The sequence below is a fragment of the Mustela putorius genome, unplaced genomic scaffold (genome assembly GCF_011764305.1).
Source record: "Mustela putorius furo isolate JIRA1106 unplaced genomic scaffold, ASM1176430v1.1 tig00000198_pilon_pilon_pilon, whole genome shotgun sequence".
NCBI lineage: Eukaryota > Metazoa > Chordata > Mammalia > Carnivora > Mustelidae > Mustela > Mustela putorius.
The window spans coordinates 10,018,841-10,045,653 of NW_025421311.1; the positions used below are offsets into that span (position 1 = coordinate 10,018,841).

Here is a 26,813-nt window from a genome sequence, read left to right on the forward strand (position 1 = left end):
CCCAAGGGTCCCCCGGAAGCTGCCCTCTACTACCTCCAAGGCATCAAGGTCTGATGGCGTGGATCAGGTGGGGTTCTGAGTGGAGCTTACTGGTGGTGTGACGGTGCCGACTGCCAGGAGCGTGCGACCAGGGCCTGCATGAGCCCTTGGGCCCAGGGTGCGGCGGGCTAGGAGCCCTGACACAGGAGGGATCTCCAAACCCCTTTGCCACACAGATGCTCCCTGTCACTTGCGGTTTGTCCTCAGCTTAGAATCAGAAAAACCTGTTGATTCCAAAGACTGTGCTCATTCATCAAGATGCCAGTAGTGGCTGCAGGCCCCCCTCACCCCTCCCCGAGTGCCCTGGAAAGGAAGCGTGAGTGACAGCTGACTGCCACCAGCTCGATGACCTTTTTTTTTTTTTTTTTTTAAGCGAGGCCTCTAATTTGATCTCAAATTCAAAACAGCAAAATGAAGAGGTGAGGATCGGATTTCTCCCGGGGTGAGTGGGGTGGGGGAGGAGAGAGGCTGCCCACATGCTGCCGGCCACGCCAGCCTCCAGTCTGCCCAGTTCCGGGCTGAGCTCTGGCCACGGGTGGGTTGAGAGACGCTGCTCCGTATGAGCGTGTCTGCCAGCCAGACGTGCCCTCCAGCCCAGCCTGAGCAGCACCGCCCTGTCACATGGCCATCTCCAACTTCCCATTTGCGCTTTTAATCTTCAGCCGCTCCATCTGCTGGTGGAGGGCCCCCTCCCCCCGGAGCCACAGTCCGCCCACGCACACGCTCCCCCTGCAGCATGCCTCTCCCTGCCGCAGAGAGACGAGTCTCCACGTGAAAACGGGTTGGTCCACACACAGTGGGGACGTAGGCCACATCACAGGCCCACAAGATAGAAATATTGCAATGGATGATGAGGACAAAGGTTTCTAGAATGTTCTAGCTGAAAATAGCTCAGGGACTATCAAGTCCAGCGTCTGCTTTATTGGAATCCATCCGAATTCACTAGCTAAATACAATTCACGTGTCTGGCCCATGCCACATCATTTACAAATAAGGAAATCAAAACTCCCAGAGGCAGGTGCAGAGAAGGCCAGGGGCTCACAGGAGGCCCGGGGAAGCAGAAGGCACGGTGGCCGCAGTGCCTGTTCCGGGTCCAGTGTCCAGACTCAGGGCCCAGCTCCCAGCTCCCTGGGTCCTAACCCCACACCCTGCGTGTGTTGCCAAGTCCCTCCACTGCCTTGTCCCTAGAAGGTGGGGGCGGGTGTGAGGTCAGGCTTGGAGGAGATGATTTCGGGAAGGCTCCCAGCATTGGGCTGGGCGCACAGCAAGCCGAAGCCGACAGGGACCGGTGACCACGGTAGCAGTCACTATACTGAGTCAGCTGCTGCCACCGGCACCCCCTGCCTGGCCAGCCCTCTGTGCTCTTGTCCAGAGTTCTTACATATGAGGAGTCCTGTCAGGGCCAGCGGGCTTGGTACGGGACTCTGTGCACAGGTGGAGGATGGAGAAGTGTCACCCAGGGTGTGTCACCCAGGGTGTGGACTGGCCTCCAGAAGCAGAGGACCGGGCGGGTGAGGATGGCCGGTGGGTGGAGGCAGGCGCGGACGAGCCGGGGGGCTGGAGACGAGAGTTTGGTGGAAAGTCCGCACTGTTTGCTCGGGTTCTGGGGGGGAGGGGCTCAGAAATAGCCATGCTGGAGCCGTCTCCTTGCCGAGTCCCTTGTCCCCGCTCTGTCTTCGGAGTCCCCTGCACACTGCAGCCCAAATAATCCTCTCACACCTGGCTTGGCTTGTGACGTATCCCCTCTTGGCCACCTTCGAACTGTTGCCCACAGGATCAAGGACAAACTCCCCTGCTGGGGAGTGTGCTCCTGCGGGGGGCTTTATTTCACAGGGTGCTTGTGGGTGTGGGGATGGTAAGAACGTAGCACTTTTTTACTTTTCTGAAGTTTTGCCGATAAAGCACTGCTGTTTTTTTACCTGAACTACTGTAGGATTGATCGCACTTCTTACGCTGCATGTAAGAGCTATGATTCATTGGTTTTAGGTGTAATTTGAAATAAGCATACCTATTAATACCCCCACAGTATTTTTTCCTATAAGTAATATTGATAGGGGCCCCTGGGTGGTCCAGTTGATTAAGCACCTGCCTTCGGTTCAGGTTATGATCCCAGGGTCCTGGGGTCAATTCCCACATCAGGCTTCTTGTTCAGCAAGGAGCCTGCTTCTCCCTTTGCCTGCTAATTCCCCTGCTTGTGCGTGCTCTCTCTCTCTGAAAAAAAAAAAAATTTTTTTTTTTTTAAATAATATTGGTAAAATCACACATGGCCCGTTCAGTGTGATCTCGCTGAACCTTAAAGCTTGCCTGGGTTTAGGGTCCTATTCTGGCCCCAGGTCAGCTAGCTGATCCTGGGTTCACAGTAGGGCTCAGCATCTCACGGAGCCTGAGGCGCACTTGTTGATGGGGACTCCCCACCACGTACTCTGTTCCCTTGAGCCAGCTCCCAGGTGTTTGCCTGCACACCTTCTGCTCATTCCCATCCTCTTGCTTCTGCTCCCTTCTTACTGAAAACACCATCCCCTTCACTCTCTTGAAATCCTACCCACTCTCCGAGCCCCAACATCATAAAAATGGCAGGTAATTTTACTGAGTACTCACCAGCTTTCAGAGCCTGCCTCTCGAGGTGAGTTGTTGTATGATTCTCCCTTTACTGATGAGAACACTTAGGACCAAGGAGCTGGCCCAGGATGGCACAGGGTCCTTCCAGGTACACAGCAGCCCTACTGGGCGCACGCAGCCCACGCCACCCGCCTTTCTCTTAGTCTTGCGTGGCTTTGCGGCACTTTTAAATACTTCATTCCTGCATAAATATTTTCTGTGTCTTCATGTTTTTTGCCTCAACCACTAGAATTTAAATTCTAGTTGGAATACCTGGAAGACTGCTGTGAGAAGTTTTGAGGACAAGCAAAGAGAATTAGGTGTATACAGAAGGTGTTTATTAACCTCACTCTAAGGAGGGCACGCCCTGGACTTTCTGGTTGGCCCTGTCACCACAGTGACAGTGGCTTCCCTTCGGTCATGACATTCCCTTGTTAGGCTCCCAAGCCCCTGGGTCCCCTGCTCCTCAGAGAAGAACTTGCGGTGACCACAATTGTCCTTCATAGCAGTCCTAGGATGTGGGACATGACAGTCCCCTTGGCACTTTCTCTGCGCAAATGTAGGCAAAGACCCCATTCGTGGTCCCACCCAGATAGTCCTGGGGTTTCCAGCAGCGCCCTCAGCCTGTGGTCTGTCCCCCACACATGTGCCCCCACAGGGAAGTTCTTCCAACTCCCTCAAAAGGGCTTTCATGCCTCTCTGCTCTCACTTCATGCCAATAACACCCCGGTCAGGCAGTCATTATTTCCCATCTGAGGCCAAGGAAAGAGAAGTTCAGCGACTGCCTGCTTGCCCAGAATTTCCCAAGGAAATCGTGGCCGAGCCAAGCCCCAAATCCAGCCTTTACCTCGAACCTCGCTGCCCACTGCCCAGCCTTGTCCCTCCTCTCGTTAACTTTCTGGCCCAGGCTGCAGCACAGGGAGGTGGCCAGTCCTCACTCGCTCCCTGAGCGTGAAGTGGAAAGCGAAACCCTAACCCCTTTAAGGTTTTATCCAAAAGCCCCTCTAATCCATCAGCGGTCAGTTAGATAACCGCTTAAGTCTCCCCACTGCAAAGGATTACTTTCGCGGCCGATCTGGAGCCACACATTACCGGAGGCATGGGATGGTGGTGGGGGCACGCCAGGGCACCTTCTCTGGGACAGTGCCTGCATTTCCAGCCAGAGACTGCTGTTCACCCTCAGACTGGGGAGCCTAGAGCCTGTCCTTCCATTTAGTGGCTCCTCAGCCAAGGTCATTTAAAAGACATCGTGGTCCTAAAAAGCTCCTCATTCATTCAATAAATATTTCTTAAGCACCTACTATGTGCCAAGCTGTGTGCAAGATAGTATCGAATGCCTTTGAGTGAACTAGATACATCTCTTCCCCATTTCTACTATAATCAGAGCAGAGCAACATCGAAGCAGGGCGGGGGTGGGGGGGTGGGGGCGGGGAATCAGCCACAGCAGAAAGCTCCTCTTGGCTCTAATGTGGTCTTGGCCTCTGATCCATGCACCTGGCATGAGGAATTAGAGAAACATCCGATGAGGGCCGTGGTTCTCCAAACCCCAGGCCTTGGATTACAGGGATTATGGCTCTAAAGTCGAGGTATGGGGGTGGGGGGGTGCCTGGTGTCCTTCAAGCGAAGGTAAGCAGTTGGAAGTCTTCAGACTTCCCTTGGTCTGGGATCGGTGCTAGAGCAGTTTGTAAAGGCAGGAATGGTGTCTGATAAACCAGACCCTCTCGTACGTGGTTGTATTTCTAGGTCTGTTTCTACCTGACTCAGCTGTGACTTTTATCCCCCAGGGCAGTTCAGATACACATCAGGAGCAACTTGGTGTGCACCATTGACCCAATCTGCAGAAGGGGAGACCTGTCCCCTCCCCCAGCCCTGCTCCCGGAGCACCAATGAATGATGTCTGACAACCACAGCTAGACGTGCTCTCACCTCTTCCTTGAATGTTTGCTGGGGATACCCGCCTCCCTTAAAGTGCTCTCGGTCTCAGGTCCTGCTTGGGCCACACGGCCAAGTCTCTGGATCATTAAAAAGTAATAAAGGAATATGTGCCTCCCCCACTCCCAATCCCGCTTGTCAGAACTAGTAGAATCATATCAAATTCAGGTCAGGAATTGAAGTAGAAATAGTATTTTTGGAATAAGAACTTTCTAAAGAGCTTGGCTATGTGCTGCCATCACCACAGTCATTGAGGAAAGAGAATCCCTGTCTGCAGGGGTGGCTGGGAAATGTCACTCGTTCAGCAGTAAGAGGCTAGGAAAGGTGACCCCCACTGGCTTCTTTCTGAACGCACTCTGAAACCAGCGCGGACCAAGAGCTGGCATTCCAGCCCTGCCCTAGCCCAGGTTTGTGACCTTGGAGCCATCGGCCACCCTCTCTGGGTCCCAGCCTCTGACGTGCCATTGCTGTAAAGACTGGATAATTGGTATTTGCTTGCCCTGTCCCCATTCTGCCTGTTCTGGTAATGACTCCCCGATTTTTCCTAGGGGTAACCACTCCTCTGCCATGGTTAACCACATGATTCAGGAGGAGCCCGAGTCTAACCCTGGTTTCAGAAAACATAGAATCCAGGACCTGCCAATCACAGCATTGTCATCCCTTTCATCTTATTAATTGGTTCAGAGATGGTCACGTGACCCGAGGAGTGCCCATCAGGGCTCAGCCTAGACTTGTGTGGGAAGCTCTTCCTTCACTGATGCTGCCCAGGGAAATAGCGGATGATTTTGGAGCTGTGCTGTGGACTTTACCATCCTCAGCTTCTCAGAGAACGGAGTCAACAGAAGAAAGCAGCCCAAGAGCTGAGAGTCCTGACATCATTATTTTGAGCCTCCAGATCCTGCTGTGTCCAAGGCGGCTATCACTGGCTTCCCAGTTATGGGAGATAATAAATCCCCCTTTCTGCTTCCGCCAAGTTGAGTTGTCATTGTTACCAAAGGGGCCCTTGTCTGTCCCCTAGTCCCTTTCATCCTGCCTGAGTTCTATTTACCCTGAACGCATCACTTTAAATGTTGAGTTGTCCTGCCCCATTTCTTTCCACAATTTAACACAGACACATATTATTCTAACATGCTCTATCGTTTGCTTATAAGAACATACTGTTTACTGCTTGCCCTCCACCTCTCTTCCCACCGAAATGTGAACTCCGTAGTTCTTGTTAGTTCCCAGCCCTGATGTGACCAAGAACCTAGAAAAGTGTCAGTGCGGGACAGGTGCTCAATAAGCACTTGTTTGAATGCTAACATTTAGCAGGGAAAGTCATTAGGGGACTTGCACAAGGGCCAGCTTGGTGTGAAGTCTGGTTTTAAACTCTCCATGCCCCCCCCCTTCCACCTCCCACTGGTGGTAATGGTTTGGACTAAAATATTATAATGAACAGTGGCTTCCATTGTCAAGTGCCCACCACATGCTAGGCGGGTAAGTGCCGGGCACATGCAGAAGACAGACCCACAGAGTCTCTTCTCTCAACGGGGGTCTGCTCAAGAGAAAGGGGGTGAACACACACAAAATCACATGCCTTTGGAGCTAGTGTGACGTTTGCCATACAGAGCGAGGACTCTTAGTCTAGCAAAGGCCACAGGGGTCAGAGACTTGTCCCTGGAAGGGGTGCCTCCTGAGCTGTGTGCTTCCTAAGCTGGAAGGAGGACTTGGCAGGGATGGGCATGGATTGAGCAGGGAGAGGAGACGGGGAGAAATGAAGGACACTCAGACCACACCAAAGGCTGGGGCAGGAAAATGTGATCTGATTCCCTCCTTCCCTTGTCCAGCTGTCCTGCAGCCAGCTCCATTAGTCCCTTACCTAGTCTCTGCTTCCCGACCACGTTCTCCCTTACAAGGCCAAGTAGTTGGGAGTCTTTTACCCTTGTGTTTTAAGGCATAAAAGACTCAACCTCCTTTGGCCATCTGCTCCCACATCATCATCATTCTGGAAATATCCATAGGCTGTTGTCTGTTAAACCAGTTTTTGTTTCTATGAAAAGCCAGCCCTGGCTCTCCTCACCACCATCACCATTGGATGCCTGGAAAGGGGACATCCTCCATTCCAAATTCCTCCTGAGTGCTCCCTGGAGCATCCATCACTCCTTCTTTTCTGGGACACGCCTGGGTAACTCTTCCAGGAGAGAAAGGCTAGCTCAGGGCTGGATGAAAGCCAAAAGGCTCCCCTTTCTTGGCCTGAAGTCCCTTCTGCAGCACCCTATGTGCCAAGTTTCCATACTCAGATGCAAATGTGCGGGCACGTGTGTAGTCTGCTCTAACTGGTGGAAAAGTCTTTCAACAGTCCTAGGGACACATTGCCTTTTTTCCTGCCAAAAAAAAGTCAGAGACAAAGATTCATTTCCACTGTGACTAAATAACCCATAAGTTTCTCCAGAAGCGGAAATTGTTAGAGTGAATGCAGACCTTTCTACCAGCACAGCTTCCAAAGATATCTTTTAGCCTCAGGCAAAGTCCTGACAGCGAGATGTTAGTCAAAGCTCTGTCTTCAGTGTGGGGCTCCACCTACACTCACGAGCAACTGAGGGTTGATGGAAAATGGACCGACACAGAAAACCAAGTGCTCATTTCTGCTGCAGGGGGTCCCTCTTACTCAAACCTGGCCTCGGGGCCCATGACCCCAGCACCACACCAGAATGAGCCTCAAGTCTGAGGGTTCTTGTTTGATTTGATCAAAGCTCTTAAGGCCATCTTAACAGCATTAAGAGCCTTTTTGCCTTGGCCAAGGACAAGCCAGATCCAAGCCCTGGGGCATCTAATTACCAACTGCACGACCACAGGCAAGTTACTTAGCTCCTGTAAGCTTGTAAAAATGGGAATAGCCATAGTACTTAGCTCAGGGCATAAATTAAATGAGATAGTGTGGGCTGATCACTGTGGATAGAGTGGGCACAAAGTGAAGACTCAGTAAATGACAAGTCTGAGCCTCATCCCTGGTCCCTGGCAACAAGCCACCCCATAACTGGGCCAAGGAGTCCACCTCCCCCATGGCCAAACCCAAATGAGGTGCCAGTCCCTCTAAGGGTGGGACAGAGAGCAATGTCAGGAAGGGGAGCTCCCTGCAGACAGGCACCCAGCCTCTCACCCTACTGTCCCTGCTGACCTTCTTGGTGACCTTCTTCTTGGTGACCTTCAGCACACCAAGACTGGTTGACAGAGACAAAACAAAAACCCCAACAATAAAGGTAACATTAGGCCAGTCAAGTCAAAAAATTCAGACCAGAAAATCCCCATTGCAACTTTTTTATTCCATTCTCCAGTGGAGGGGGAGGGGTGCATTCCCGTCCCCAGACCCAGCAGAGAGACCCCTAGCACAGTCCTCAACCCTTCAGAAACCCTTGGTACATGTGAGCAAGAATAAATAAATCAACTTCCCAACTTATGCCTGGGTGGAAATTGGGGGGGGGGAGGGTCTTCTCTGGGCTCCCGTTCAGGACACCTTCCTCCCCAAGCACCTCCTGTAGCCCCAAGGGTGGCAGGTGGGGTACCAACGGAAGGCTGAGACTGAGGAAGCGAGCTGGGGGGGGGGGGTGTCTCCAGAGGGAACGGACCCTCCTCCCAGGCTCAGCCCTGGGCCCCATGGCTGGGGGGGCCCAGGGCTCAGGTGTGGGTGTCCCCGCCCCCTCGCAGGGCAGGCTCCGCCCCTCCTCGCGGGAAGGCGGGAAGGCCGGCACCTCCCCTTGCCCACCCCGTGGGCGGAGCGGCAGGAAGGCAGGAAGCCTCCAGGAGCCCAGCCTTGAGCCTCGCCTGCACCTGGGGCGGGTGTGGATGGAGGATGCGGGGCCTGGAGGGGCCGGGCCGCCTCCGACCCCATGGCCCCCTGGGGCAGCGGCTGGGCAGCCTCGCCATCTTCACCCGCGACGACTTCGAGGGCGCCTGGCGCCGTGTGGCTCGCGGCGGCTTCGGCCTGCGCTCCAGGTGCAGCGAGTCCGCAGTCAAGGCCCCCACCCATGCCTTCAGCCGGACGCCGCCAGGTACCTGCCTGCGCTGCCCCGCTCGGTCCGGAGGGCACAGCCGGAGCTCCCCTGGGAGGGGTGCGGGGCTTGACCCCGGCACGGCCCCGGCAGCTTGTGTCCCCGCCTGAAACGCGGTGGGGTCCCAGTTCCCCTCTGTGGAGCGCACGGAGGGCCAGAGAGGGGGGAGGGAACTACCCTCCAGAAACAATTCGGCCCATCTGACTGCCCAGACTGGCCGGCTCCCTTCATCCTGGGTGTCAGTGTGCCCTTGATGGCCCTCTGCGTGGCCCCAGGTTCTCCGCCAGGCCCGGCTGGGGTTGCCCAGAGTCTGTGGCACTTGGCCCAGCGACTCTCAGTGTCCTGTGGAGGAGCATGCACTCCCTCTCTGTCCTGTGGCCATGGGCTTGGCCCCAGCCCAGCCAGTGCAGGCCAGGGGAGGTGTGGGGACTGGAGACTGCCCAGCCTGCCGGCCTGAGAGCCTGCCCAGGCCGTGTGCCGGAGCTCGGGTAGGTCCTGCCCGCAAGTCAAGCTGGGGATGCGTGGCTCTGTCCTTGCTTTTGTTTCCAGCCCCACCAGACCCCCGCCCCTCCCCCACCCCCCCCACCCTCGCAGCCCCCTCCATCAGGTGCAGTATGGCCCACCCTGGGTATGCCTCCTTTCTCTCATGGCTGCCGCTTTCTCACTGCATGCGCCTGTCTCTTCCTTCCCACTGAGATGGGAAGTCTCCTTCCCATCCAATTTGCTTGGAGTGGCCTTGTGCTTACCCCCGTGCAGCCCTGAAGGAGACACTTAGGACGTGAAGTCTGAATGTGAGAATTGTGTCATTCTCCCAAGACTCCCAGGCCATCAATCAAAGAGCCCGGTGAGGGGCATCTCCTATTGGCACCTTCTATGGATGTCATGTTCTCTTCGGTCACCATGCAAGTCCCCAAGACAGAGCCTCAGGTCCCACACACTCGAGACAGCCCCAACTTGACCCTCTTCCTCCTTCAACACGCTCATGCTGGCCTTGGGGTACAGTCGGGTTTTTCTAGGGTTTGTCCACATCATTGAGACTTTGAAGTGAAGGTCGAAAGGACACAGATGGCATTGACGAGACTGTATTGTTGGGCACTGACAACGACTTTCCCATCCCAAGCTCTGGGAAGCCTCTGGGGGAACGGGCCAAGGGATTTAATGATGATGGATGTCTGCTGAGTGGGAGTGACTACACTGGCAGCTTTAAGTGTGTTCACTGGACTCTCTCTACCTCTTCCTTCATTCCTTCACTGGATGAATGGTTTGTGTCGCCCGCTGTGCTGGACTCTGAGATATAAAGAGTACAAACAGATACAGCCCTGTTCTCCTGGAGCTGGCAGCCTGGGGGGCAGAGGCACTCATCAGGTAACTCCATGTGGAGATGTCAAATGCGCTGCTGTGAGAAGAGCAACAAAGGAGATTGATGGTTCTGTGAGAGCTTATTCATAGAGTTTGACCAGGATCAGAAAAGGCTTCCCCAAGATTACAGCTCAACTGAAGAGTGAAGGATGAGTGTGAGTAAAGTTGTTGAAGTGGAGAAAACTTTCCAGGAAGAGGCAGCAGAAAGTGCAAAGGGCCTGTGGCAGGAGGGATATAGTAAGTGAAAGGGTAGGAAGAGGCTGTTGGGGCTGGAGTTGAGAGAGAGGGAGCAGTGGAAAGCCACTAGAGAGTTTGCAACCACGTTAGGGGGGTGTGACAAAAAGGAGTTGATCAAATTTGCAGGATGGAAGATGGATTGGAAGGGTTGAGTGGCTGCTGGTCCACAATTAAGGGTTGTCATTATTCAGGGAAGAGATGATCGCCATCCAGCTTCTACGTAGTGATAGAAGGAAAGGAACGCATTATGCAGTATTTAGGACATAAGCATTCACTTGACTTGGTGCTGGGCTGTCTGGGGGGTATGATGAGGAAGAGGAGTGTCAAGGTTAACATGAAGGTTGGCTTGCCCAGAGGAACAAAGGCTCGTCCAATGTCTGTTCCCGAGTGATGACAATTAATAAAGGGAACATGAAAGGATGTGCAGGTTGGGAGAAGAAATTCTAGAGCTCGGTTTCGTACAGGTTGAGTGTAAGGTGCCTTTTAAACAGCTGAAAAGAATTGTCAAATAGATTTCAGGTGAAGGTCTGAGCTAACAATATGAAAATTTATGAGTCATTTGTTCTAAGTCCTAATTACCGCTAGGGCAGGAATGAAACGCATTCACTGTAGGCACAAAGTAAGCGAAACAAAGTCCCAACCTCATGAAGTTTTATAGTTTAAGGAAGGAAGGAATCTAGAGGAAGACAGGAAATAAGTAAATAATACAGAAATAAATCATTTTTATCTATAACACTGACAGTCTCCTGACATGTTCTTGATGAAAATACCGAAAGAAAGTTGAACAATCTGATCTTCCAAGAAAACAGTTGATCTGGAAATATTAACTTAGGTGTCCAGGATCACGACAGATACTGCGGTGGTAAGAGACAGTGCCGAGTAAGAAGGCAAGGACCGGCCCAGGACTGGCTGATGTACCGAGACCTGAAAACTTTCCTAGGCTGTAGCCCTGGGGGCTGGGTGGGGGGGTGGTCTTTGCACACCTTAACAACAGCTTCTCAGAGAAACATCGAGACCAGACACCCCATGACGGGGGCTGGTGGGGAGAGATGAGAAGCAGACACGGGACACGGAGGCAAGGAGTCTGGGTGCTGGGGCAAGCAACTGGCGTTCCCATTTTACAGAGAAGAAACTGAGGCCCAGAGAGTTTACTGGCCTGGGGTCATGCAGAGCATAAGTGGGTTTGAAATCAGGGCAGATCCCTGGCTTTCCCCCTCCATGACAGGTGTCTCAGTTCCTGGGACTGGAAAGGACAGGAGGAGACAGATAGGAAAGTCCGCAGAGGTAGAGGCGGGAGCAAGGGGCACCTAAAACGACCCTGTCCGGAGGTGAGGGACAGCAGGTTTTCTCTGGAGGTCGGCAGTCTCTGGCTGGCTTCCCCGGGCGCCCTGCACGCGCATTCCCGGCAGCCTCCGACTGCAGGGCCCACGCAGCAGCTTTGCAAATGCTGTGCTTTTAAAAATGTCATTTCTCCTTAATCCCCATCCCCGCAATCCCCAAACAATCTCAACAATTTGCATATCTACTGGTCAGTGGGCACAAACAGTGAACCTAACGAGAGTCTGCAAACGCTTATGCTGTAAGGCCTTCCCTTAAGTCTTGACTTCTGTTCCATTCAACAACGATGTATTGTGCTGTGCACGCAATGGGCTGGGGCGGGAAGCCAGAGGGGTGATTGCGGTCCATCCATAAGACGGAGTACGTGCAATCACTGCAGACCTCACTTCGGGAGAATGGCCGTGTGAGCAAGCCCCGCGCCACTCACACTGGAAGAGCAGATTGTAAAGCAGCCTGCAGAGGGGGGAGGGGAGGAAGGAGCGCAAAGGAGAGAGATCCCTTCCTTGCACGTGTATGTATAAAAGAAGATACTAAAATATGAGCAGAGGCCAGCTCTGGCAGGTTGGATTGCTGATGGTTTAATTTTCTTCTATAAAGCTCCCCATATGCCCTTGATTTTCTACAAGGATCTATATTACTTTCATAATCCAAACGGCAATAGGCGAGCCTTTAAAACACAAGCATGGGGTGTGATGTTGGTCCTCCGGGGGCTTGTGAGCTCCTGGGGGAGGCAAACATGGACAACTGCCAGAATAAATGGGGTGGGGGGGGGCTTTTCATGGCCGCCTCTGTGGAATGGGCTTTGTCCTGAGCCAGCAGACACCTTCCCTTCCTGTCCTGTCGCTTTTGGCCATCCAGGCCCCACTGAGGGCATCTTGCTGGGCCTCCTTCTAGGACTCTCCCTCTTCCTGCACTGCCTTGCCGGCCCCCGAGGCTTCTCGGGGTCTCCAGAGCCTGGCACGAAGCCTCGTTTGTTGCTCTGCTAACCGCTGTTGGAATGAACCGGTCATCTCCTTCCCCGACCAGTGTCCCACCTCCCCACAGCTGCCATGTGGAGCTTCTCATTGAAGAAGCAGCCGAAATGGAGAAGATCAAATTTCTGCACATCATGTCCATCTACGGGTGTGCGGGGAGCCCCTGGACATGGTGATGGAGTTCATGGCCAGCGGCTCCCTGGAGAAGATGGTGCCCACACACAGCCTCTCCCGGCAGCCCAAGTTCCACATCACCCCTGAGACCAGCCTGACCTTGAGGTTTCTCCATAGCATCAAGCCACCCCTGTTCTACCGGGACCTCAAGCCAGGCAACCTCCTTCCAGATAGCAACATGTAAGATAAAGGCCCGGTTGGCCTCCCTGCCCCCTTTCCACACCAGACTCTCCGCTGGTGAGCCAGCCCGCCTGGCCTGCTGAGAGTTTAAAATAGCTCCCTTCATGGACAAGTACTGAAGGCGAAGAGATGAGTAGTGGAGTCTGATGCTTGAATCTGGATATCAGGATGCCTGCAATGACTCCCCTGGACCTCAGGCTTCTGTTTCTACTGTGGGTAGAATATTCCCCATCCCTCCCCTTGCTTTCTTTGGGTGGGGATGTGTGTAAATGAGATGATTCCCAAGAAAAGTTATGATGGCCTTCAGTTCCTAAAATGTGCCACCTTCTTTTGCCCCAGGACCTTTGCACATTCTAGCCCTAGTGCCAGGAACAGTATTCCCTTACTGCCTTCTTTATCTAGCGAGTCATGCTCATCTTTCAGTGCTCTGCTTAACACTATCCTCTTGGGGAGGTTTTCCCTGGTCTACCCCAACAGCCCCCTGTTGTATGTCCTCACAGTACCTCTGACTCCTCAGACTGCTAACCGCACTCGTTAAGTCTATAGTCATTTGTGAAACTATTTCATTAGTGACTATACCCCCTATTGGAGTGAGCACTTGGGAGAGTAATGGGTGTTGGGGTCTCATCTTTCTTAATCTGCTGCCTAATTCTCAGTGCCCAGCCTAGCTGACCTGTGAATGAGTCCGTGGATAGAGGCAAAGTGGGGGATAAACACACATGGTGTATTCAGGGCCCTTAGAAGTGGACGAACAGAAGCTCATCAAAGATGGTGACTTTAGGGGTGCCTGGGTGGCTCAGTGGGTTAAAGCCTCTGCCTTTGGCTCAGGTCACGATCCCAGGGTCCTGGGATCAAACCCCACATCGGGCTCTCTGCTCAGCGGGGAGCCTGCTTCCTCCTCTCTCTCTCTGCCTGCCTCGCTGCCTACTTGTGATCTCTCTCTGTCAAATAAATAAATAAAATCTTAAAAAAAAAAAAAGATGGCAACTTTATCCACACCCCTCTGGCTAATGGCAACACCTGTTAAGTACTTACTGTGTGCCTGGCTCTGTTCTAGACGCTTTTTGCTTATCCCCCATTTCATGCTTATACCAGCACTATGAGCTAAGTGTTCTTGTTATTTCCAGTTTATAGATGGGGAAGGTGAGGGTCTGAGGAGATCAGTAACATGTCTGAGATCATGCCGAGGTCACATGTGGCAGAGCTGGGAGAGGCCTTGGCCCTTAACCACACCACTGCCCTGGAAAAGGGAGGCTGCGGGACAGGGAAGGATCAAGGCAGGTTTTTGGAGGCAAGACTCTTGCTCCCTTACCCCTGCTGGTGGCTTCCTCCCAGATTTCGGACTTTGGCCTGTCCAAGTGGATGGAACAGTCCATCCAGATGCAGTACACGGAGGGGTCAGCGCTGTGGGGCACCATCAGCTACAGCCCCCCTGAGATGTCCCTGGAAGGTAACAAGGCCGTAGGACCTAAGTACGATGTGTGCAGGTGAGAGGCGGCTGGGCTCCATGCCACATTTCCGGGGTTGGGGGAGCTGGTTATCAGCACCCGGCCTGACACCCCCAGTCCCAAGGGCATGACGGGACAGGGAGGAGGAAGGACGAAGGGGCACTCTGGCTGGAGAGGCTTTTGCCCAGGAGGGTGTGGCCCATGGGGCCTCCTGGGTGGAGTGACCATGGGTATCTGAGAAGGTGACTCAGGGGGCGCTCTGTCCTGTCTGCAGCTTTGGGATCCTCATCTGGGAATCCTACGGCGCATCAGGCCAGACAAGAACCTGGGGAGCAGAGCCTCACTCAGAAGAAACCGTATTCAGGCAGGAGATGGTGTGGCAGCCTCGGGTGGGGTCCCGGAAGGCACTGAGAGAGGCTAAGGGCTTGCAGGGGCGGGATAAGAGGCGGCTTTGGGTTGGGAAGCGGCATATGCTTTAAGGATTCCCATGCCCCCTCCTTCTTCCCTCCTCTGCTGGAATCTCAGTCTGTAACCTAGCTGTTTATTCATGGTGCATTTATGTTGCCCCTGCTGTGTGCACCCCTGTGGGAAATCCCCAGAGCCACCCACCACCCTGCCCAGCCCGCTGCTCTGGCCCTTGGCGCCCTGAAAGCACACAGCCTGGGCCTCCCCTTCAGCATGGTGACCGTTGTCATCTCTCCCCACAGCCTGTCTCAGACGAGTGGCCAGGTGGGGCCCAGAAGACAATAAACTGAGGAGATGCTGTGGGATTGGGACCCCAAGAAGAGGCTCTGCTCCCCAGGTTCTTGTCTGGCCTGATGCGCCGTAGGAGCTTGGGAACTGGCTGCGGCTGGAGTGCATGCGAGCAAGGGCCGAGGTTCGAGGGGGCAGGAGAGGTGGTGGCTGAAACCTGGGCCACTCCTGAGGGCTCTGTGTGGCCCTGTGTGGCATCTTGGTGCTGGAGGAGGGCAGCGGGGGAGGGGGCAGCTGAAGGCTGCCGCCCATCTCTCTGGGTCACTGTGCACCCTCGTGGGAGGTCAAGGAGAAGACCCAAACCGGCAGGGTCTGGGCCCGGCTCTCCTGCTTCTGAGTCCTCCGGTTAGCAGGGCTCTGTCCGGGGCCACAGCACCCTCATTTGTGAAATGTTCCCAGACTGCGAGATCACGGGCATGGATGGACCTCTTTAGCGACTGTGGAGACACACACCTGTGTGACTGTGAGCCCTCAGAGATCACCCACCTAGTCCTGTCCCCTCATTCATGGGAAAGGACTGACCCTCAGAGGGCCAGGGACCTGCTAAATGTGGGCTTGCTGAGCCACAGCCGGGATCCAGCTGTCCCAGGGTGCATGTGTGGGTAGATGTGAATCCAGGAATGGATTTTGGGGTGGGGGGGAACACAGGGACCGTTAGAGTATCTAAAATGGGGAACAAACTGGTGGCCAGCCTGTTGCTTCCTTCTCTGTCTTTCTCCTTCATGGAGCAGACATCACAGTTGAGACAGACATACTGCTGCCCCTGTTCCAGGGTCCTATGGCAGACCCTGAGAGCAAGGCTGTCCAGGACGGTGCCCTGCCAGCTGTCTCCCCCAGCCTGGGGAGGTGCATGTGTGTGTATGTGGGTGGGGGGTGGTCATCTCCCATAAGGGTAAGACCTCCGGGGTGGGGGAGGCGGGGGGACCACAATCATGATGCATGGGCTTGTCCTTCTCAAGGTCCCCTGGCTGAGAGAGCAGATGGGGACTGAGAGCCAGCTCGGCCCACACTGCTGGCCGTGCCAGGCAGCCCACTTGGGGACAGCCGTTCCTAACTTGCACAGTGGTGGCTGTGGCTCAGAGTCCCTGAGAAGGACTCATCAGAGTCCTGCCTGCAGGCTTTCATGCCGGCATCGGTGTCCCCAGCGTCCTCGCTCCCTAACACCGGAACCAGCCGTGGGGTAGCAGGGACTCCTAGCCGAATCACGGGGCCAGCCACCCTGTACTCCACAGGGTCCAAGGGCAGTCAAGGCCCCAGACCACCTCTTCTTGCAGGCTCTCCGCTGCTCAGGACTTTCCTGCAGACCCAGCTGTCGGCAGGAATGGCACGGGAGGGGCTTCCCAGGACAGGTGCTGGAGAGAGGAGTGGAGGGCAGAGACCAGAACTGCCTCACTGGTCTAATCTGCCCCATTGTCTTCTGATTCCCTTTGCGCAAGTCAGTGTTGAGGTCAGCCAAGAGCTAACAGACAGGGGTGAGTCCACAGAGCCACGGCTGGAACTGGAGAATTCCCAGGGAGGAGAAAGTGGACTCAAGCTGCACCCTTTCCACCTCTCCCCTGCCCACCACCTTTGACCCAACCCTCTGCCTTGCTCATCCCAAGTCAGAAATTGGTATGTCCCTTTCCAGACACTGGCTCCAGGTTCCAGAAATGCACATGCCTTCAGGGGTCAGGCTCTGCTTCCCCTCCAGGCTTGTGTTTTCTAGAAGGCCTGACTCCTGTCCTGGCTTTCGGGTGGGGTGGGGTGGGGGACGGTCGCAGGCATTGGCATGCAAGCCTGGCTGCATTGTTGAATGACCTGGGGGATGAAAGCTGCCTCATGCCTGGGCCACCTAGAGTCCACCTAGAGTGATTAAATCAGAATCTTGGGGGCGGGGTTGGGGGGTTGGGGTTGGGGCAGTAATTGGCCTGGGCAGGGATATTTGTTGTTGTTGTTTGTTTGTTTGTTTTGGAAATTGTTGCTTTTGGTCCAGATACACTTTTGGTAGAGCAGGAGGAAGCCTTAGCAGCCAAAGCTCAGATCATAGAGCCTGTTTTCAGCTGGCATTGACTTTGTGCCAAGCACGCCCCTGAAAGCTCTTGGCTACCCAGGCTGTTCTTGCAACGGTGGCACGATGTGAGCATTGTTGGTGGCCCCTTTATGGATCAGGATCTGGAGGCTCAGGGAGGGCAGGGAATTGGCTAAGGTCCGGCGGTGCGAAGCATGGGTTTGCTCCCAGGCCTTCTTCTGCCCCCTCTGCACGGGGTGGGCTGCCAGAGTCTGACCTCCAGGACATGGGAGGCTGTGAAGGGATCTGTGATAGCAGGAGAGGCTCCCCCCACTCCCAGAGTCTCTGTTCCTGGTTGGCACTTGCAGGAGGCAGGGGGCTGGACGAGATGACCTGCGGCCAGGCCAGAGGTCCTCCTTCCAACCCCATCTTCCCCAAAACAGACTCTGGAGACTACTTGAAGCGCGTCCTGGGACGAGGAGCAGCATGGCTGTGAGAACAGTCACTCCCCTCACTTCCCGGTGGTGCGGGGCACAGGTGAGGCTGCTGCTAGCTCATGAGGTCCACATGGACGGTCCGAGCACCTGCGGCTACACGCTCCTCCTCATCGCCACGCAGGACCAGCAGCCCAACCTCTGTGCCCTGCTCCTGCAGCACGGGGCGGACGCCAAGCTGGCAGAGGAGGACAGCTGGGTGCCGCTGCCCTTTATAGCCCAGAGCAGTGGTGACAGCTCTGCCCTCCCACCCCCCGGACCACGGGGGCCCATGTGGGTGCCCAGGAGCACGAGGGTGGACCCTGCCCCACCTGGCCACACAGAACACCTCTGAGAATGTGGCACGGCTTCTGGCCTCCCGTCAAGCTGACCCCAACCTGCGTGAGGCCGAGGGCAGGACCCCTCTGCACGTGGCTGCCTACTTCGGCCACGCCAGCCTGGTCAAGCTGCCGAGGGGCCAGGGGGCCGAGCTGGAGCCCAGCAGAGAAACCTGAGGATGCCTCTGCCCCTGGCGGTGGAGCGAGGCGAAGTGAGGGCCATCCGTCACCTGCTGAAAAGTGGGGCAGCTCCTGATGCCCTTGACCGGAGCAGACAGCAGCCACCAGGGGTAAGTGCCTGGCCTGGGAGGTGCTGCTCAGGGACGGGACCGGCTTCGAGCTACTAGGGCGGCAGGGCTGGACCCCCCTGCACCTCGCGGCCTACAAGGGCCCCCTTGGAGGTTGTCCACCTACTGGTAGAGAGGCAGGCGAACGTGGGAGCTCCCAGAGGCATGAAGGGGACACCCTGCACCTAGCTGCCCACCACGGGGAGGAGCTGGTGGCGTGGGCGCTGCTGTGGTGTGACGCTGACCCCAGTGCGGCCAAGTGGGGAGCTGGACACCTCTCCACCTGGCCATCCAGAGGGGTCGTCTCCCTGAGCATCCTCAGCCTCCTGGAGCACCACGCAGATACCCCTGCCCGCAGCAAGGTGGGCTGATGCCAGCCCACCTGAAAGCCCTCAAGGGCACATGGCCATCCCCAAAGGGCTGCTCTCGCTGGTGCCTGGCTGGGCATCCGGGACAGGGCGAGCTGTGCACCCCCACAGCTGGCCCTCCGGAGCCAAAAGCAGAGCACAATCACCCTCCTGGTGGGCAAGGAGCCCTCCTCACTGGCCCTTCTGGGTGATGGTGAGCCAGGAGCCCAGGCAGAAAGCCAGACAATGCGGGGGGGGGGCTTCCTGGGAGGTAGGGGGCCTGGGAAAGTGACTCTGGGCTGCTGGCAGGGCCCCTTCCCTGTCCTTGCCACCTGCCCCTTGGACCTTGAGTGGAAGCCGAAATGTGATCTCCCCCTGGAGGGAGGGGGAAACCGGTGGTGAGGTGGGAGCTGGGTGGGAGCCAGGGGCTCCCTCTTCCTCCTCCTGTACTGGGACCCAAGCCCTCCTCCTCCCCAAGACTCCTGCCACCTGTCGTTCACCCCTGAGCTCACAGGGAACCACAGAGAAGAGGGACATACACCCTCCCTCTTGGTCCCTGTGTGACTTGGTCCCCATCTCAAGCCAGGCCTGACCAGCCAGGCTTTTCAAAAGGGGCAGGAGCTCACTTTTGGGAGGAAATTTCTGCCACTGTTGAAAGCCCCAGCCAGCCCACTGTTGCCACAGAGACCACACCTTCTGGTTGCCCTGGCTCCGGTGACTGGGTCTCCCATGTGGTTTCGGCAGGGGAAGGAAGGCTGTGCTCCAGCCGCCCACGAGTGCTCCGTGGGGTGCTCCATCCTCCCTTCCCCACCCCTTCACTGTGCCTCGGTACAGGGCTAAGTTTTCAACCCTGAGGTCTGGATCGGAGTCTTCCCTTTGGAGATGGGCTGACTTCTGGGGCCAGTAGTGTTACTGTGGGATGTGGTGTGTGTGCAAGTTCACGCAGCAGGAGGAGGCAGGGGCAGCTGTGGGGAGTGAGGGGCTGAGGAGGGTGAGGGATGGCTTCCTGGGGCCCAGTGTGGAGCCCCAGGACAGGGATGTCCCTCCAGACAGCTGTTGCTCCGGGCGCTCTTCCCTGGGGCCACTCCCTGGTCCCCGGCTGCCAGCCTGGCCGTCCTCCCGGCTGTGGGGCAGGCTGGGGGCAAGGCTGGGCTGTACACACTGACCAGCTTCTGCTTCCGCCCTGGCTCTGCCGGGAATGGCTGACCTCTGGTCAGGGTGGAAGGTTCGAGTGGGGGCAGGATGGGTGCCCTAAAATCCCACCCCGCACCTCTCCACCTCTCTGCACTGCTGGAGCAGCCCCTCCGACTCTTTGATTGTCAGAGAAAAGGAACCTTCTGCCCCAGCTACTGTCCCGTTCCCCCCCAGCCACGTGGTGGGCCCACCTCCACATGTGGTCCTGCTGGGCTGGACTAGGGCCTCCTGTCCGCATGGGGTGAGAGGTGGAGCCGAGAATCTCCCTGGGTTGAGCAGGCTGATGTCTCATAGCTTCTCCCTGCTTCCTTCCTTAGCACCACCATGACGGCAATCACTGGCCAGCAGCCCCAGGGAGCCCAGGTTTTCCTCTCCTGCCTGGATGAGCAGGGACTCCTGAGGACCTCTGCAGGTGACACTCAGCAGAATGTTCCATCCTCCTACTCCGCTGGCCGCCCAGTCCATTCTCCATGTTCTTCCTGGGCCTGGGCTTCCTTGCCAGAGCAAGACTCGTAGCTGAAAGTCCCCCTGGGAGTTCTGTCTTCCCTAGAACGTGTTAGAGCAGGAAGGGGGAAGGGGAGAGGGCTCCATGCCATCCGTGATCCTTGCACGCTGGCTCCCAGTATAGGATTCTTCCGCACGAGCCAGAGGGCGGGTGTGGGGCTATGTGTACAAAGCCGAGTGGGCTCAGATCAATCCATGGGGACGGCCAGGAGTGAGGCACCAGGGGACAGTGGTGTCTGGGCTATCTCTTGGAAATTTGAGGAAATTTGAGGAAGGACCTTGCAGAAAGGATCTAGGAAAGATAAACGATTCTTGTGTGCCTGTTGTCCTATAATGGGGCCAGAACTACCCATGGGAATCATTTCAGCCCACTAACCTGATGATCCCAGGGACCAGGCTGAGATTCCCAGACCACTGCTTTCTCTACCCGCTTCTTCCAAGAGGTAGCGGAGGGCTTCAGGCCAGCTCTGGCCAACAGCCCTAGCATCGCCTACCGGCACCTTCTTCTCCCTTTTCAAACCAACCCGAGCCAGACACAGACACACAGCGTCTACCCTGAATCCCACTGCAACACTGCCCCCTTCTAGAGATTTCCAAGGCACGTTCAAAATTGGATTTCATTGAGGCCCTTGTAGTTCCCAAGGTGAGGGTCTCCAGTTCAATTTCAAACCCTGTTTAGGGGAGTTTGGGGAGATTGAAAATAGGAACTCCCTCGTTTCCTTCTGGGCATCTCTACTTGGAGACCCTACAGGCCCCTTAAACTCAAAAGGTCCCACCTGAACATTCCCTCCCCCTCCACAAGTCTGTCCATTACCCTCTCTCCCTCACTGTAGTTGAAAGATACCTGAACTGCTCACCCAGTTGTCATTCTAGACCAGTGTTGTCCTGGGAAGGTGGAAGCCTGCTCTGTCCGTGGCTGTTCCAGAGGATAGCCGCCGGCCCCATGTATTACTGAGCACCTGACGTGGCCAGTGTGGCTTAATAAGCTTAAGTAGCCACATGCACTGGTAGACCACACGGTCTCTAAGCTCCCTGACCTGTCCTCATCTCATCAGCTCCCAGGCGCAGCAGGTCTGACAGGAAGGGCTTTCTGGAAGATGCATGCGTGGAAGGAGGACAAGGACACAGCAGGTGGCAGGCAGGGCCTGGACTAGATGAGGGGCCGGGGCCAGGGACCCCAGAGGCCAGGGAATGTGGACGAGCAAGTAGGCTGGGGGTGCAGGCAGCTGGAGAGCTGATGGCGCGGGGAGACCCTGATGTCCATCCTGGTTCCAGAGCTTGGACCTCGGACTCAATGGAAGGGGCAGTGGGGAACTGCTGTCACTTTGTGAGCAGAGTAAAATCCGAATGAACTGTGCGCTCCCAAGACCCTCCAGCTGGGCGCAGGGTGAGGAAGGGATGCTCTAGTGAGGGAAGACCCTACTCTCATGTGACCACACAGTGTCTGCGGCTGGGGCCACTCGGGAAAACCCGCATGCGCCTGCCCGAACTCTGTGCCAAGTCGCCTGCCCCACCCACCCCCAAGCGGTACCAGCCTCTCCCCTGGCACCAGCCCACCTCCCTCTCTCTGGCCTCTTGCACATGCCCAGGTCTCAGGAAGGAGTCGGGCCACAGCATGGGCTCAGAGCTGCCAGGCCTCCAAGCAGAAGGAAAAAGCCTCTCCAGCTGCCTTCTCCATCAGGCTTCTCCCCAGCAGCACTCAACCTGCTGCCTTTGCCAGGTCGCAGAGCTTGGATGGCACAGAGGGACCAGGTACCCTCTTGTCCCTGCGCCACCAGGCCCCCCAAAGCCAGGGTGGAAACCGTCCCTTCCAGAGATGCTCTGGTCTCCTGGTGCCACTGCCCCCACCCGGCTTCTCCAGAAGCAGAGTGAGGGGCATCTGGTTGGCAGGAGGGTACGCCCAGACTCTGATCTGCCACTAAAACCCCTCTAGAAATGACTCCCCTCTCTGCACACCCGTCCCCCAACTCATTTGCTCTGCAGCCCAAATGGCTGTCAGGCTATTCACAGGTACTCGAGGGACCCAAAAGTCTGGTCCCAGATGTTTTCTCTTTCTGTCTCCCCACCTTGGTAGACATGCGCTCAGCACGCTAGCCTCCTCCAGCCGTGCTCAGCGCTGGTCAGGAGACAGAATGCACAGTGCAAGATGGAGATTTGGAGCCCTGGGCTCAGGGGCCAGCCTGCCGTCCAGGCAGTCGGCCTCCCCGTGAGAGAAGCTTCTTCTGTAACAGGGGACCCTGTGGACGGATGCCAGGGGTACGCAGAGGGCAGTATCACGGGGGCAAGGCATAGGATGGGAGCTAATGGCCACAGATGCTTGTGTCCTGGGGCCTGGGAGAGCGATGAGGTAGGGGGACACAAGGCTGGGTCACGCAGTCTGTGGGACAGGGATGGGGTGGGAAGGGATCCTGGATAGGTGGACACGCTGCTCCCCAAGGCTGGCCAGTCCTCAGTGTCACTCCTTGCAGATGACTGACCGTCCCTGTTCTGAGACCCCTGGGGAAGTAGGACAGGCAGTCACTTCTTTCAGGGGCCTCCTGCCCCACCATTCAGGCTGTCCTCTGTGCCACCAGCCTCTTGCCCTCACCAATTCCAGACCAAGGCGTGCCACGTCATTGTCGTCACCTACGTGACCAGTGTCCCAACCCCCAGCCAGGGCTCTGCTATGGAGAATGTGCAGTTTGTGCAGCTGTAGTGAGATTGTTGGATTAGCGCCCTCCGGGCGGGGAGCTCTGCAAATACCATGGTCACGTCCCCCGTTCCTGTTTCACCACTAGCACCTTGCTCAGGGCCCGGAGCACAATGGTTGCCCCAGAAATTGCCACCGAGGACCCCAGCGGTGGGTGGAGGGAGGAAATGCAGTGTCTCCTGCATCACCCGCCTGCCCAGTGCCCAGGACGTCTCCCTGGCTGGTGGCCCGCGGGGACTCCTCCAGAAGGAGGCACTAGGAGAAGAGCAAGGGCCTGAAGCCTTGAAGACTTGCAGTCACTCAGCGACATGCACGAGGACATGTGCCAAGTGCCAGCTGTGCCTGACCCCGCGCTGGGGGACGGTGGGGAGGGAGATGGCTGTTAGACGCCACAGGCCATAAAGGCAGATCATTTACCAATTAAAAGTCATTCTTGGGAGAAAGATGGGCTTCAGGGCAGAAGCACGGGGAAGGCGGGGAGCAAAACAGGGCCCTCGTCAGGTGGCCTCGTGGGAGAGAGTGGAGCCTGGGCTGCCCCCTCCCCCCGCAGAGTTCCCGGGGGGGCCCCCCACCTATCCCTCTGCCCCTGAAGAGTTGAGGGGGGAGGGGGTGGAGCCGGCCCTCCCCCGGCCCCCTCTAGCTGTCACTCTGCTGTCTGGCAGAAAGCCTTGAGGCTTCGTGACAGCTGTGGGCAACCTTCCCCTGCCCCGCCTCCCGCCCCTGCCTGCCCTCTTCCCCTCTCCTCCCCTCAGCACCTTCCCAAAGTCAGCACCTTCCCAAACTGCTCCAGGCCTGCCTCCCCCCCAACCCCGTCTCTGCCTGTCTGCCTGCCATCAGCCCGCCCTCTTCTTTCCTTCCTCCATCCTTCCTCGCTCCCGGCCTCCCTCCTTCCTTCTTGCCTCCATCTTTCCTTCCTTCCCTCCCTCCTTCCTCTATTCTTCCATCTTCTCTCTCCTTAGTATGTCTTCCAACCCCGCAGCTGAGAAACCCGTGTGACCTCGTAAGATTTCCGATGATGAGATGAGCGTTTTAGCTTCCGTCCAAGGCGAGATCTTCCGTAGGCTGAGTGTGTGGTGTGTGTCTGTGTGCAGAGCTGGGTGTGTGTTGGCTATGGGGTGTGCATCAGCAGCCGAGAAGTCCTTGGGGTTTCTCGCCCCCCAAGGGTCTGCTGCCTTCCGCAGGAGGCAGCCGCTGGGTTGTACGGATGCCTCCTGAGCTGGACCAGGGGCCTGCCTTGCCCAGCCTCCAGGATCTGGGTGCTCCCGGGGACAGGGGCCTCTCCCGGGGCTTAGCACTATGTGCAGGTTCAGGGAGAAGATCAAAGTCCATAATTAAGTGTTCAGGGCAAGTTAAGTGCTCCAAACTTTGGCGCTAAAAATATTGTATTTAGCATGCAAATTATGCCCTGACAGCTCCCCAGAGTCTGAGCCCGTGGGTGCCGGCACCTTGTTTGTCATCAGCGCTCTTATTCTCAAGGTACTGAGAATATTCCTCCTTCGCCGGGTTGACTTATATTTCATTTTTTAAAGCCAAATTTCTGTTTTCAGGGCAGTGCCAGTTTGTGGCTCTGGAAAGCGTGGAGATAGGACTGTGATGGAGGCCGAGGGAAGGGAGGACCCCGCCCCGGGCTATGTCGCCCCGGGCTTCCGTGCCCCCGCAGCCTGCTCCAGAGGGAGGGGGTCCTGCTGTGTGACCAAAGTCAGGGCAAGGGGCAAACACAGACACAGCCGGCACCGGGGAGTCTACCTTTCCTGTGGAGCCTTCACTGCGCTGGTGGGCCACAGAGGCTAAGGAAGAAAGGAGGACAGGAGGAGGCGGTGCGCAGGGACCACCTGTTTTCCCCACCACAGGGATCAGGGGAGCCCTGGGGACACTGCGGGATTCCCACGGGGAACGTTCTCCGCTCCTGTGTTGGTTGGCAGTTGAGGTTTGGGACCACCCGGGGGGTTGGGCTGGTTCCTGTCTGCTCAGGAGGCGAGGACAGGGCGAGGGGGAACGCAGGCACTCACATCTTCTCCTTGGTCCGCCTTGGAGCAGCTCCTTTCTTCCTTTCCCCTAGTGTTCAGCCTGGTGGCCGTGGTCAGGGTCACCCTTTTCCGGAGGGGGCTGCAGAAGGCCTTCCCGACTCTGACCCCAGCCCAGACACGGGTTGGGTGTCTCTTCGGTACACCTGCCGTGGAGGACGAAGGCAGGCGGGGGGCCTCGCGTGTGACTCTTGTCAGAGTTTTATTCGTTTGGAGCATGTGTAGTGATGTTACAGAGTCTGGGCCCAGGGGCTCCCCAAGCTGCAGCCTCCCCTCCTCCCTCAGGGCAGGGCCAGCCCAGGCCAAGTGGCACTCCGCAGTCCCCTTGCCACGGGCTTCTCTAAGGTAGAGATAGCGGAAGGGAAAGGCAACGGGAGAGAAAAGAGGGAAAGGAGAGGTGGTTTGTGGCAGAGTGTGGCAGGAGGCAGCCCCCTGGGGACTCCAGCACCCCAGCCCAGATGTGGTCCCAAGCCCACCTTCCCTGCCTGCTTGCAGGCCAGCCCCAAAGTTGCTACAAGAAGGGACAAACCGAGTCTGTCAGGAGGTGGCAAAGTGGGCTTGGGGGAGGTCCCCCTCCCCACACACGTTCCTGGGGGCCCTCCATGACCCGGGTTCCTGCCCTTAGCAGGTACAGAAACCATGTGGGTGCTGGAGCGGGCTGGGGCAGGGCGGGCCCCACGCTGGGGAAACGGACGCTCCTGTGGGGCAGGACAGGGAGCGAGCAAAGATTTTTGGCTTGGGCTCCTCTGGGGTTCACCCTGTGGTCTGGTATTTACATGGGGCTCCCAGGACTACAGTTGCCTGGGGCCTTGGCAGGAGCTCTGGCTTCCCGGGCATGGCCTGTGGAGTGGGATCATCCCTCCCCACGGCCCACCCCAGCATCGGCCTGTGAAGACCGAGCCAGACCCAACAGAAAGCATGGTCTCTGAGCCGTGCCTCTGGCCCTGGCAACCCAGGACCCCAGAGAAAGGTCAGAGAAGGCGGCTGCGTCTTTGGTGCCAAGGAGAGGGGGCCTCGAGGTGGGAGGGGGGCTCTGTGAGCTGCCCCCGAGCCAGGGGTCCAGCCCGCAGGCCGGCACAGTGCCTGGCTCCCAAGCACTACCCCAGCAGAGTGTGGGCGTGCGGGCACAGAGGGGCGTGGAGCCAAGCAAAGAGAAGGCCCAGTCCGCCCGGCCCCGCCCACCCTGCCCGCAGCTCCCCGGAAGTGCGAGCCGGCCGGTCAGGCAGAGAGGCGGGAAGCAGGCTGCCGTGCAGGTGGCCGCAGGTCAGCAGTGCAGGATCTTCATGAAGGCCTTGCGGAACTCGACGTTGAAGGTGGTGTAGATGATGGGGTTCACGGCGCTGTTGACATAGCCCAGCCATGTGAAGGCGCTGTAGAGGACAGGCGGGATGTTGCAGTCACAGTGGATGTTCAGGATGTGGGTGATGAAGAAGGGCAGCCAGCAGATGATGAACACGCCTAGGGGAGAGCGCGGTGGTCAGGCTGGCCTCCAGGCCCGGGGGAGGTTGGGCAGGGCAGGCCTGCGCTCCGTGGGCATCCAGATTGGGAGCTGCAGGCCCAGGGCCCAGGAGCACTGCAGGAGGAGTCCCAGTCTCAGATTCTAGGGCTGTCACAGACACCCGTTGCCAGTGAAGGTAACTTTACTTCCCTCAGTCTTACCTTCCTCATCTGTCAAATGGGTATAATAAGACCTGCCCCACAGGGAAGGAGAATGGCTTGAAAACAAATCCACCAGGTTGACATTCAGACTAAGCTAACATTCAGACCCAAATCAGTAGAAATGGAAAGATCTACTCTACTTTCTGGTCATCTCTGAGAACAAGCCTTCCTCAGCAGTTGGAAGTGGAGCATTTGGTCATTGCTGTGGGGGACGAACAGTTTGAGCCCGAGGGACAAAAGGGAGAGTTAGA

General features: G+C 56.8%; 3 protein-coding genes across 10 annotated transcripts in view; 2 read left to right on the forward strand and 1 right to left on the reverse strand.

The window, feature by feature from the left end:
* The window catches only part of TTC12 (tetratricopeptide repeat domain 12), a 50,712-nt gene extending 45,175 nt beyond the window's left edge, over positions 1-5,537 (forward strand). For all 5 annotated transcript variants that reach the window (XM_013054855.2, XM_013054856.2, XM_013054853.2 and 2 more), the window contains one exon: positions 4,422-5,537. In XM_013054855.2, coding sequence (XP_012910309.1) covers positions 4,422-4,527 — 106 coding nt within the window. In that variant the 3' untranslated portion in view covers positions 4,528-5,537. The remainder of the gene's footprint in view (positions 1-4,421) is intronic.
* Positions 5,538-8,398: 2,861 nt separating this feature from the next.
* Positions 8,399-22,885, forward strand: ANKK1 (ankyrin repeat and kinase domain containing 1). Its single transcript, XM_045077577.1, is given in 23 exon segments — positions 8,399-8,569; positions 8,572-8,597; positions 12,576-12,652; positions 12,655-12,875; positions 14,195-14,346; positions 14,582-14,696; positions 15,015-15,058; positions 15,060-15,109; positions 15,792-15,872; positions 16,497-16,532; positions 17,491-17,517; positions 17,520-17,785; positions 17,787-18,012; positions 18,015-18,128; positions 18,131-18,249; positions 18,251-18,323; positions 18,326-18,403; positions 18,406-18,452; positions 18,454-18,511; positions 18,514-18,562; positions 18,564-18,763; positions 20,778-20,833; positions 22,787-22,885. Coding segments are annotated over 23 exon segments (2,385 nt in total).
* Positions 22,886-25,092: 2,207 nt separating this feature from the next.
* DRD2 (dopamine receptor D2) overlaps positions 25,093-26,813 on the reverse strand; it is a 67,338-nt gene continuing 65,617 nt past the window's right edge. For 3 of the 4 annotated variants that reach the window (XM_045077475.1, XM_004749849.3, XM_004749851.2), the window contains one exon: positions 25,093-26,361. In XM_045077475.1, the coding sequence (XP_044933410.1) occupies positions 26,168-26,361 (194 nt within the window). In that variant the 3' untranslated portion in view covers positions 25,093-26,167. The remainder of the gene's footprint in view (positions 26,362-26,813) is intronic. The other variant, NM_001310199.1, reaches the window with a different exon arrangement.